The 11,493-nt window shown below is 40.8% G+C and overlaps 1 protein-coding gene across 10 annotated transcripts in view; it reads left to right on the top strand.

Moving 5' to 3' along the window:
- LOC107265866 (sodium/calcium exchanger 3) overlaps positions 1-11,493 on the top strand; it is a 54,165-nt gene that overhangs the window by 2,722 nt on the left and 39,950 nt on the right. For all 10 annotated transcript variants that reach the window (XM_025083170.1, XM_015735737.2, XM_025083172.1 and 7 more), the window contains exons 2-3: positions 828-1,100; positions 10,846-10,937. In XM_025083170.1, coding sequence (XP_024938938.1) covers positions 828-1,100; positions 10,846-10,937 — 365 coding nt within the window. The remainder of the gene's footprint in view (positions 1-827; positions 1,101-10,845; positions 10,938-11,493) is intronic.

The raw sequence follows: 11,493 nt of genomic DNA, 5'->3' as shown, positions 1-11,493 counted from the left end.
TGTCTTGAATGAACTCATTATCCCATGAATCTCTACCGCTGACATAACGCTTTATTCGATAGCGATTCTTTCATCATTTTTCTTAACTCATTTTTCATGAACGAAAAAGTAAAAAAAATTGGATCGAAAATAATATGACACGCGTATATCACCAAAGGAAAAAGAAAGCTCTATCGATTTCAGGTGTTCTGGGAACTAAGATATTTTTAAGCAATAAAGACTCCGACATTTCTCCAAAGGATTCAGTCTATCGACAGAGTAAAGAAATGAACAAGCCAAGAAAATAAAATTCATTTCATTGACGATTTGCTTTTAAATTCTCTTGGAAGTTCCGGAAAACTTTCGTTCACGCTGTAAAATCAAAAGGATTAGTACGTAAAAGTTTATACAAGAATTATAAATTAATTTATAGATTTCAACTCTCAAGTTCCTGCAACGAGCTTGAGTTATACGAGTAGAAACTTAAGATCCTAATACTTCGGTAGTAATAGTCCAGATAGTCTGAACTCATAGAGGAAAAGTCCTTTGGATTTTCTCAGAGGCCCGATTAACTGAATACCAAACATACGGGAAATACGATGAAAAGTCTATAAGCTCTCTGGCGGAAGCCCCTATACTGCATCGATCAGCCGTCCTATCGGGCGCAGTAATTCCAAGCGAAAAGGCCCGGCAACAATTTCTTAAGGGTTTTCCTTTAGAGGTTGTCAGAGCGTGAAAATCAAAATCTAGCCGCTTTTAAACGAGATTGCCACTGGTATAGGTTCAGTGGATCCTGTCTTGAGGTTCAGTTCGTTATTTTATTACATTTTGTGTCTCTCAACTTACAGACTGAGCAATTGCTCCCAACCTGCTATGCTGGCCTCACCTAGTCTCGCCACGGTGATGATCCTGGATGACGATCACAGTGGCATCTTCGGATTTCCTGAAAGGGATGTTGAGTTGGTCGAGAGCGTCGGGCAATATCCTCTACGTGTTGTGAGGTACAGCGGCGCCAGGGGACGCGTGGTCGTACCTTATCGCACTGTGGAAGGCACAGCCAAGCCTGGAAAACAATATATGCATTCGGAAGGTACACTTACCTTCGAGGATAATCAGACAGAGTGAGTAAAAGATATTGATCATGATAAATCATTTATGCATGTAAAGATCATTGATTATGATTTTTAGCATTAATTTCTCTGTTTTCCGACGTCAGATCATTGAGATACCGGATTGTTTTAATTACACGTAATCAATCAATATCAAGTCACTTATGAAATTAGATCATGGATATTTATCCCTGGACGAGGATTTATTCATACGTAATAACATTAGGGTTGCTTAGTAATTAATACAATGATAGGTGCTGATATTGCATGAAATATAATCGAGGGATGATACACGCTTACGAAACGATGAAACATACAGCTTGGATAAATTATGTTCACAGTTGTTAGTCTAGAATAATATACTTTAGCAAGCAATGTACGGCTAGAACGTATTCCTTGAAAAATTGTGCAATCGAGTCACGAAATGAAATGGGTGCGATTCTCGAAAATTCGGACGTCGAATTTCGATTGGAATTCACGTGCACGTGACATTAAGCCTTTATGGTGCTATTAGAAATGTCCCTTTGCGTTTCCCAGAGTATTTTTCTCTATGATTCACTGGTGCTTGCCACCCTCTTTTTCCTTCTTCACGCTTGGTAAACGAAGTAGCCTAGAAACTCCCATAAAGCGAGCTTACGTGGGAAGTGCGCCAGTTGTTCATTTTCATTTCCAAGGACGCAACCGATATTTTCTACTTAGAAGGATCCTGATATGATCCGTTGGCATATTTTTTCAAATAACGTATAACGAATTACCCTTTATTCTTCCTACCCTAAGATAGAAAACCTCAAAATTTGGATATCTGCCATAGATCCTTGTTTTGAATATTTTTCAAAATCGTTACTTCAATTGCAAGCCAAGTTAATCGTTTTCAAATAAATTTTGCATCTTCAGACGAAGGAAGTACGGCAACGCGAGAAACGCAGCAACGGACAAGAAACATACGAGTCGTAAGTGGGCCAGTAGGGGCGGGAAGCCCCAAGGGTGCGCATAGTGTTATATCGTTGTGCACCCTATCCGATACTGTGCCGCCCCGTTAACTTCCGAAGTGCTAAGCACCTTTGGCTATTCGTTCTCTGCTCGGTATTTATTTCTTTAAGGCTAACTCACATTAGTTCATCACCGTGAAACAGACATCCATAAATGAAAATGCTTCGAGATAGACTTTATACTTGTCTTAAGATTAGACTCTTTGAAGCATGCTTACTGCTATCCCTCACAGATGGCTCTCGCGTAGCATTGTTTTGTTACTACTGCGCTGTACTGCGACGTGCCGTGCTATTATTGGCCCTTTCACTCGCGCTACTTGTGGTTAGAAATACAAGGCCAACTTACTGCTTATAGTCAGGAGGGTAACTAATAATAAGGTGTGAGGTAGGGTAGTCCTCGTAACCGTTTTCCGGTCTGCATATCGTCGCGTTGTTTTAACCCTCGTAATACCGGCTGTACATAACCTCAAAACAAATCCCACCTTAACGAGTTCGGACACGATGCCGGGTTAATGTGGTTCGACGTAGATAAGCTGGCTGGCGTAAAATTGCTATAGCTATACAATATCAAAGCGTACTACGGAAAATGGCAATTGCTCGTAGACAGTCGCAGTAACATAAATATTGTGACGACTTGAATTCTCAAATTGCCTATTCGCTGTCTGGGAAGATCTTGAAAAGTTTAATTGGCGTGCGGAACGCGATGCTGACACAATAGAAGGAGAGAAATAGAAAGATATAAAGTTTGCTATTAAATTTTCTTGTCGTTCCATTGGATACTTTTGCCTTGTTCTGCAGAATCTTGAAGGTACGAATTATCCTTGTACAATTCTCTAGACTACAAATTCTCCGTCTATATACCTAATTCAGTATTGGTATAACGTGCTGTAAATTAGTACCGTATACAAACTATGTACTCGTTAGCAAGACTAGAGTGAAACTTGAGACATTTCAAAATGTGCTTCCATGAGCTATATAAATTTAACAAAAAAAATCCTTTTATGGAGTAAGAGCTTTTTCCTCACGTTTCATTCTGCATGATTTTACGGGGCGTCGTATCCCATAAAGTTTCTCGATTTTACATTGCAAAATCTCTTCATCCGTTGTTCGAAGGAATATTAATCAAGCGTTAGATTCGATCACCCAATTACAAACTTTCTAGAGCGTCCTTGACAGGACCTCCGTTATGTTTATTTTGGTCCTAGGGCAGCAGCTCATTGGTCTGGTGAATTAAGCCGAGGGTTTTCGTGGAAGCAACCCGACTTATTCTACCATAAGAAATTCATTAGCTTATGTCACTGCTTTCTGCAGCAGCAACACCAAATCCTGTTTACTGTAGGTTTAGAACTCGTCGGAGGGATGGCATTCGCCGGAAATATATATCCATCCTATAGCTATTTCTTCGATATAATAATACCCACCACGTCTTTTACTAATAGTGGTTCCACTGTTTTCAGCTACTAATACTATAAACTGGCGTCACTATTATCTTCTAGTATTTTTGTCTCTACCGCAGAGAAACGAACGACAAATAGTAAGCAGTTAGAATTTCCACGTACAGATATAGCACAAAACTTCTGTCCATATGGTAGCTACGTACCACGTATATATTCACAGTAGAAACTTTTGGACAGAATTCTAGACAAGTTTCGAAGTTAACGTTGAGCTCTGACTGCCGCACAGTGCTGAATTTCATTTGAATCGAAGTTACTCCCAGTCAGGTTCATTGCTTCAGTAACTTTCAGACGGGTGAAATATTCTTCCTTTTGATTCTGGCATACTTGGATTAGGAGACACAGTACTACGACTTGCCTGGGGCATTACCGATGCTCTTTATGGATGGGAGATATCAAGAGTTACTGATATTCCATCAAGTATCATTCTCCGAAGATAATTGAGCAGTCGATCTCGTGTCTCTGTGGATCGTAAATATACTACGATCTAGGGGATGATTTTTCTGAGACTCTTCCAGTGCACAACTTTGGATGTTCAACAGGTCTGTAGTAGATAGGCTGGTAATTCATAAGCTAAATTCCACTTGTGCCTTACATACGATAAATCGAGGCCTATTCATACATTGCAGAGAATTTAAAAAAAAACTACCCTTGAGCATCGCGAATACTCTGTACGTTCATCTGGCACGATGCCCGTTTGTAATGGAAGTTACTGAGCGAATGGATGAAAAAAAAAAAAGAAATAGCTAAAGAAAGAGAAAAAAGGGAAAAAATCTCTTCACCTGTTTCATTGAATTTTTATTTTCATCGCGTATATCTACGTGATGGCGAATCTACCTATTGTTAGTAGCAGGAGAAACATCCCCCTGTACGTTCACGTGAAAATTCAAGGCTAGTAAATATCTACACAGCATCGATAAAGATTCCATTTCAGGGTGGAATTGGAATTGTCACACAACCCTGTGGAAAAGGTGAAACGCCATAGAGCTTTGGATAATAGCGAGTTCCGTAAATACCAGGCTAGATTCCACACGGTGTATTGGATATAATTCCAGCACGGCATCGGGCGGGGATCGCGAGGGGTGGATATAGAAAATCACAGAAAGTCAAAATATGGACAACGCCTTCGAGTGGAAATGCGATACGCCTCGTGAATTGTGCTGATCAGGAGTCGGAGGGTTGCTTTTCATGTCGCTACCTTCCGGTGGCATCATTACACGGTAGGAGGGAAAGTGGTACGGTGGCTGAAAGTCGTTGAACACCCTGACGAATTGATGCGAATTCTAATGATTTTACCCTAATGTAAAAACGTTGCAAATTCGTCGATGCCGGTTAATTAATTCATTTGGTGTTATAAAAAGTTTGTTTTTGAATTTTTTTATCTCATAACCGATTTATTCGTCAAATTATTATCGCCGTAATGAAATTTATACAAGCCCAAAAAGCGCCCAGAACGACGATGCGTGCCAAGGGACTCGTGCAAGTGGTCGCTGCACGATGACGAAGACTGATGTAGTGGCTGCTCTAATGGGCTGTAGATATTTTGGGCCTCGTTAGGGTAATCAGCCTTCTCGCCGCTCGTAACAGCCCCGAGTCAGCCATTATCTGCAAAGTAGAACCCTTGTGTATATTAGCGACTCAACATCGCCTCTGCTGTGAAGCTCCAGGCTACACCCACCCGATGAATAAATAAATCCTATCGCCTACTGCCGACGTTGAGAAGGGAGAATCACCTATTCTCGCGTCGATCACCCCAGTGGAGTCTTTTGACAGACGATCTCACGAAAGACGATAAGAGGATATGACATACACGCGACATAAGGGCGATCTTGCGTACTAGCCTAACCCCATGAGTATATATGTACTGTAACGTTCCACCCTTATACCCCCCTATCCTCTATCCTTTTTCCTTCCCAATCATCCATTTTCGATGATTCGTACGTCAAGAGCCCCACATAAGTGTGCATAGCGCACTGTGGATGTGCATAACAGTATCTGAGAGAACTCCTCAAATCCTAGAATTCCTCAATAATCCTATCGACCTCTCACAGCGACGCCGATAAAGGAAAGAGTATATAGGACCTTTAATTCTCTAATATTGCGTAATTCCCTTGAAACTAGTCACAGCGACCGGCATGAGGAAGTAATATTAGAAATTATTACTTTCAATATTCCTAGAATCCGAAATAGACTGAAATCAGACTGAAACCAGACTGAAATCAAAACAAACAAGTGCCCAGACGCTATAAGCCGGCACGCGCGGAAGACAATAGAAATGCCAGTAAGCCGGTACTTGAAGAAACCGCTAATCGAATCGGTCAAATCAAATAGTCAAATCCAATCGTAAATCAAAATATTGAATCCAAAAAGCGACGTTAACACCTCGGGTGGATAAAAATCGTTATCCCCGCTAGTTTTAACGTATGCCTATCGAGGATATAAGCAGCGGCTTTCTCGATAGGAAGTCAGTCGGTCCACTCGTATCTATCCAGACGAATCGACAAGACCCTTGTACTCCACAAGACGACAAGAAGCTAGTAAAGATTTGGAAAGTGTAAATTATCAAAAAGCTAGGAGAAAACCAATCCTCTGTTCCAGAGCGAACCAGTGAACAGTATTGTACTGCAAACTGTGGGAACTCATCCTCGGCAGTTCCTGGTCTTGGAAAGCATTGTGTCTCCACCCTGTATCAGGAAATCGGCTATCCTTGTAGATATTCTGCATCGAAAGCATTGTGCTGGAGCTGTCAGAAATCGACCACTACAGAACAACCACACTCCTTAAAAACAGCTCAGCTCCCAATATCATTGTGATTAGTAGCTGTCCTGAGTCGAACCTATCCTTAAGATAAGGGATTCAGCAAACGGGGTTCATTGTGATCTCCTGTGGGTACTGAATCATTATCATCCGAACCAATAGCTGGACCACGGTCCTCGGACGCATTGTGCAAACTGCTGTACCGTGGTTCCAGCTACCTCTTTCCAATCCAAAAGGCTAGCAGAGAGAATAAGTAAACAAAAACACTTCTTGTCGCTTATGGTACCACGGGCAAGCTATAGACAATTATAAAGTGTGTGTATGTGTGAAAGAGAGCAAAATAGAATAATAAGGATACCTAGTCTGTAACTTAGAGGCCAATATATCATTATTTTGTTATTTTAAAAACTCCAGTGTCTAAATTGTTTCTGAAGACGCCTGCCCAGTGCGCAAACCCTACGAAAAGTCTCGTGATTCCGAAGGCTATGAAATCACGAAACGTCTCAGTACACAAGAGAAGTTATTATAGAATCCAAGCTGTTACCTTACTAACGTTCCTATGAAACCTCATCTAATGCCAGCTCATTTGGTCGCTCGGGGAAATTTAACGACTGCCTGGATTATGGTTGGTTACGTGTCGGATAAGTAAATAGGCGCAATTAGCTCGAGGGAATGGCATAGTTCGTGGTGCTTATGAATTTGCTTTCTTAAGACATGAAAAGCTCTACACGCACTGGGACCATTAAGAATACCCCGTGAGAGATTACGTTCTTCCTTTTCATCGTAATGGCGCTCATGTTTAATAAACATTCATCCAGACTCCCCAATTTTACGTAGATTTTACTCCCCGTTTTACGTAGACTATTTAGGCCCTCGGTCTGTTCCCGAATTCATCCACAACTGTGATATGACGTGGAAGTAGAAAAATTGTATTTCTTTTTTTTTTCAATGAGAACCACTGCCACGTGCTTCAGCAGATAGAACAATGTCGTTTTCCCCTGGTATATCGAAAAGGGCTGAGGTATCCCGTGCCTAGAAGTTCGATTTGGGATAACACGTATTTCTTCCCTTTTACTCACTTCTCCAGAGATCGCGTGACCTTTTTTTTTCTAATAGGGATGAATAGGTCATCCCCAAGATTCATCCCAGTTTTACGGTTTTTACTTTCAACTTTTCATCTCATCTCGAGCTTTCAAGAAAATCCGTAGTTTTTCAAAATTTAAATCATACCCGAGGATCACTCGTCACTGGCGAAACTATTCAGAAGGACTTTAGTTATTCATATTAATCGTTGAATAACTTTGAGGCATGAAACACAAAAAATGCCAAGCTGAAGATGAATAAATTATAACTCGCTTCCTTTATTCATCCGACGTACAACCTTCTGTACTGAAGACGTGGACGTCCGTTCATTAGCGTCATTTGCGTTGGGAACTCAATTAATTACGAGGCTTATTGCCGGTCTATTTAAACGGGAAAATTAATTACTGTCGTCTCCACCTTAGCGATACCGATGTAATTTTACATGGGTATACCTGATATCTAATTCCTACACCTTATTCACGTTGTATTCGACACTTCAGCGAGTATCCTGACGCAGCTGTGCATTAATAAAAGAGGCTGGGAAGGTTTACTAGTAATTATGTATCTTACATTATCAAACTACGTACGTCCATTGCCTCTAGCATACTTTGCGTAAAGCTCACTCTCTCTCTCTCTCTCTCCCTACGTGTCATAATATAAACTGCAGTACGCCGTAAAACCTAGCCATTATGCAGCATGGGTTCAGGATAGCCATCGCCATTACATGTAACGTGCCTGTCAGCTGTGATGACGTTATGTAAACAGACGATATCTACGTATATATATATATATATCCTGAAAGCCTATGTTTAAAAAAACATAGAACAAAACACACAACTCCTCTTCTGTGCCTACCTGGCGAACGGACAGTCGGGAGTCATAAAAAAAGGTATAGAATAAGCAGCTTGAACTTACATCGGTTTTACCTTTGCTCAATGGGACGCCGAATAAACCGTTGTATTTTGAAGGATGACAGCGAGGGACCCTGAATCTCCCAGCATTACATCGAGGAAATGTAGGACTCCGAATACTACAAAAATGAATTCGTCCTGGATCAAGAGATAATGAAAAAAAAAAAAAAAAAACATGGGAGGATGTACGATCAAGAGTAATGGCGTGGTGCACACAAAAACTGTCAAGGTTATTGCGAGGTATTGTGAAATTATGAAGACTGGGATGAGGAACTCGAAGTAAAGCAATTCGTATCTTTAATATTGTATTTCGAACTGATATTAATATTTCCCATCCTCGGGGCTCCTATGTTACGCAGCATGCGTTTGTCACGTGTTCGTCAGGTTTGTCAGGTTTGTCATGACTTGACATGACATTTCTACTTGAGGGAATGAGCTCTCAGAGTGAAACTCCCGCTATTTTCATGAGAGACATCGTGTAACTGGGACTTCGCGTCCTATGGTTAATTCTCGTCAATCAGCTAAAAACAAAAGCCCATCGGGTAGCGTGTTATCTAGTATGCATGGGGAACCGCCTTCACTGTCGTTACCGTGACCGAGAAACAAAAGCGAGGAAGAAAACTCTGAGTTTGCATATCTTTGCCATTTCCGCTGTCACCATATTCTGATTGGTGAACTTTGACCGGCTCCCGTTTAGAAACTATGAACTTTTGAACAAAAGGAAGGTCATTTTCGTAATCTACTTTTGATCCTGATCCTCGCTACGTGGAGATTGCCTGCGAATTTTGGGACACCCTGTAGAAAAGTGCTGAACGTAGCTGTACGTTTGTATGTGAATTTTGTCGAATTTTTTTTTGCTACTTAATTTTTTGCTACATGCAATCGTGAAATATAATCTAGCCGGATATCTGCATTCGACGGTAAATGTCAGAACTTTAGTAGAGCTTACTGTAGCTACGTGTACCTTAGGTTCCTGCATGTATACATGCATGTCTATGTATAGATATACATAAGCGGATACTTTATCCCGATATTTTGCTACTGGTGTACTTGTAATATGTTCAGTACTTTGGGTATACGTACGCTGCATCTGCAGTGGATGAAGTGCATAGGTCAACATCGAACTTCGCTTAACGTCCTTGTTAAGGCGAGTCACCTGTTCAGGCATACTGTACTCGGTATGCATATAAAGTTTCTTTTTTTTTTCTTATTGACACAATTTTACGAGGATCATTATCACGGTCGAAGAAATATACAAGAGTCATTGATGCTGATAATATTAATAATTTACACAAAGACCTCAATTTTTATAAATCTTAGCAGCTTTAAGGCGTTGGGTAAGGAGATAAATGAGATAAATTATTGCGCAACCTGAGCATCATGTAAATATTTGCGCGAACCCCAAGGATATATCTGTTAGTCCTTTACACAGGCCCTGACACAGTAGCTATACCTCGAGGCCTCTCAGGGTGAAGAGTTCAATTTAACGTCGAGTACTTGAGAGGGCGTCGCGACGCCATCGTATTTGTTCAGCCGCCTTTATTCTCGACTCCGCCTCAAAAATTCACCTGGCGGGAGGGGGACACAGTTTCGTGAGATTGGATTGGAATCGACCCCCTGAAAACCAATGCTTCCACACGGGGGTGGGGTACCTTTTTCTCAAGGTACCCGGTATATCAGAAAGGTACTGAAACAGGTTGGGCAACGTTATTGAGAAAGCTGAGGAAAAAGTGTAACTTTTACAAAATTATATTATTACAATGACACTGACGCGTACCTTTCGACGTTCTTGGAAAAAGACAAAGTGATACGAATTCTACTTGAGCCTCCAGTAGGAGACAATATTTCCCATCAGCCAATATAAGGATTAGTTTTTTTTTCTTTTTTTCTATTTCTTTCGCCTACGCGCATTCAATATGCTACAGATACAAGTCTAAGTCGATTTGCGTCTTCGTCTGTATATACGTGTGACGCTACGTGTAAACTTTAAAATTTCTTTATCGATAGACGAAAAAATGTATAGGATAAAGTAGAGCATGCCTTGCGTTGGTTAGACGTTACGTCTTGTCGAGCATAAAAGGAAATTGAATTTCAGACGAAGAGCCGATGTCGTTAAGGCTCGTAATATATACATGTATTTTTGGATGTATCGATATATGTATATTTATGTACTATAAACACGATAGGTACTATAGGTACTATAGGTACGACCTGCTACGAAAGATCGTACCCTCGCGGCTGATGTAACGAGACCCTGAAGGGTTCCTCTAACCCTTTATGGGTTTATCGAACGTCTACTTGAGTTACGCCCTGGATGCTTGCAGAGTCTACCAATTTACACTTGCTAATAAACCCTCAATCAGCGCTACCTTTCCACGTTATGGCTCACACCGAATAACATTTTATCTTTGGTACGAGTGATTATTTAATCTGTCGTGAAGGATCCCGGGAAGATGGAAATTATCTTATATGGACCATGCGATTATTTTACGTAAATTTTATGAAATTTTTTTTTTTTTAATTTTTTCGAACGTAATTTGACAGTTGGATTTTGTTCTCTCAGGAAGACCATCTTCTTGACGATCATCGAGGAGGATTCCTATGAGAAGGATGCACTGTTCTATGTGGAACTGGACGAGCCGCAACTTCAGGGAGGTGAGCTTTTTCCATGTTTTTAATAAAAAGTTGAATTAACTATAATGCATCGCAGGGAAAATTTTAATTAATTTAATCTTTCGGAATGATAAGAGATATAGGAGTAACTATCGTCACGTGGATGGTGGCGGATGAGACGATCTTGATTTTGATGGTGTTATTCCTGTTGTCATAATTCTTTTTCAATAGCGGATGGACGATTAGACAAGATCAAGGAGGCTACCTTACTTTGCATCTACTTTATGGCGCTTCAGCCATGCTTGCGTGGCGAGTGAACGTTAGCCTCGTAATAAATGACCACGCGGTATAACCATCCGTTGAGTATTTGGCGACACGGGCTAATTGATTTACGAATTGATTTACGACTTCGATGTATTTCAGTAACTGTCGCGTCTTGGCTTTTATTTTTTATCGTCCTCGATGATTTCCCCCTTTGTTGCTTTCCCTTCGCGAATAACTTGGATATCGTTAATGTCCCCATGGGATAAGCCATAGGGGTTGCCTATATGTATATATATATGTAGAGGTCTAATGGTCTGGAAATCCACGGAATCCT

Source organism: Cephus cinctus, unplaced genomic scaffold (assembly GCF_000341935.2).
Source record: "Cephus cinctus unplaced genomic scaffold, Ccin1 Ccin1_scaffold0240, whole genome shotgun sequence".
NCBI classification, from domain to species: domain Eukaryota; kingdom Metazoa; phylum Arthropoda; class Insecta; order Hymenoptera; family Cephidae; genus Cephus; species Cephus cinctus.
Note: the sequence above shows the minus strand (reverse complement) of the source record. Positions and strands in the feature narration are given on the sequence as shown.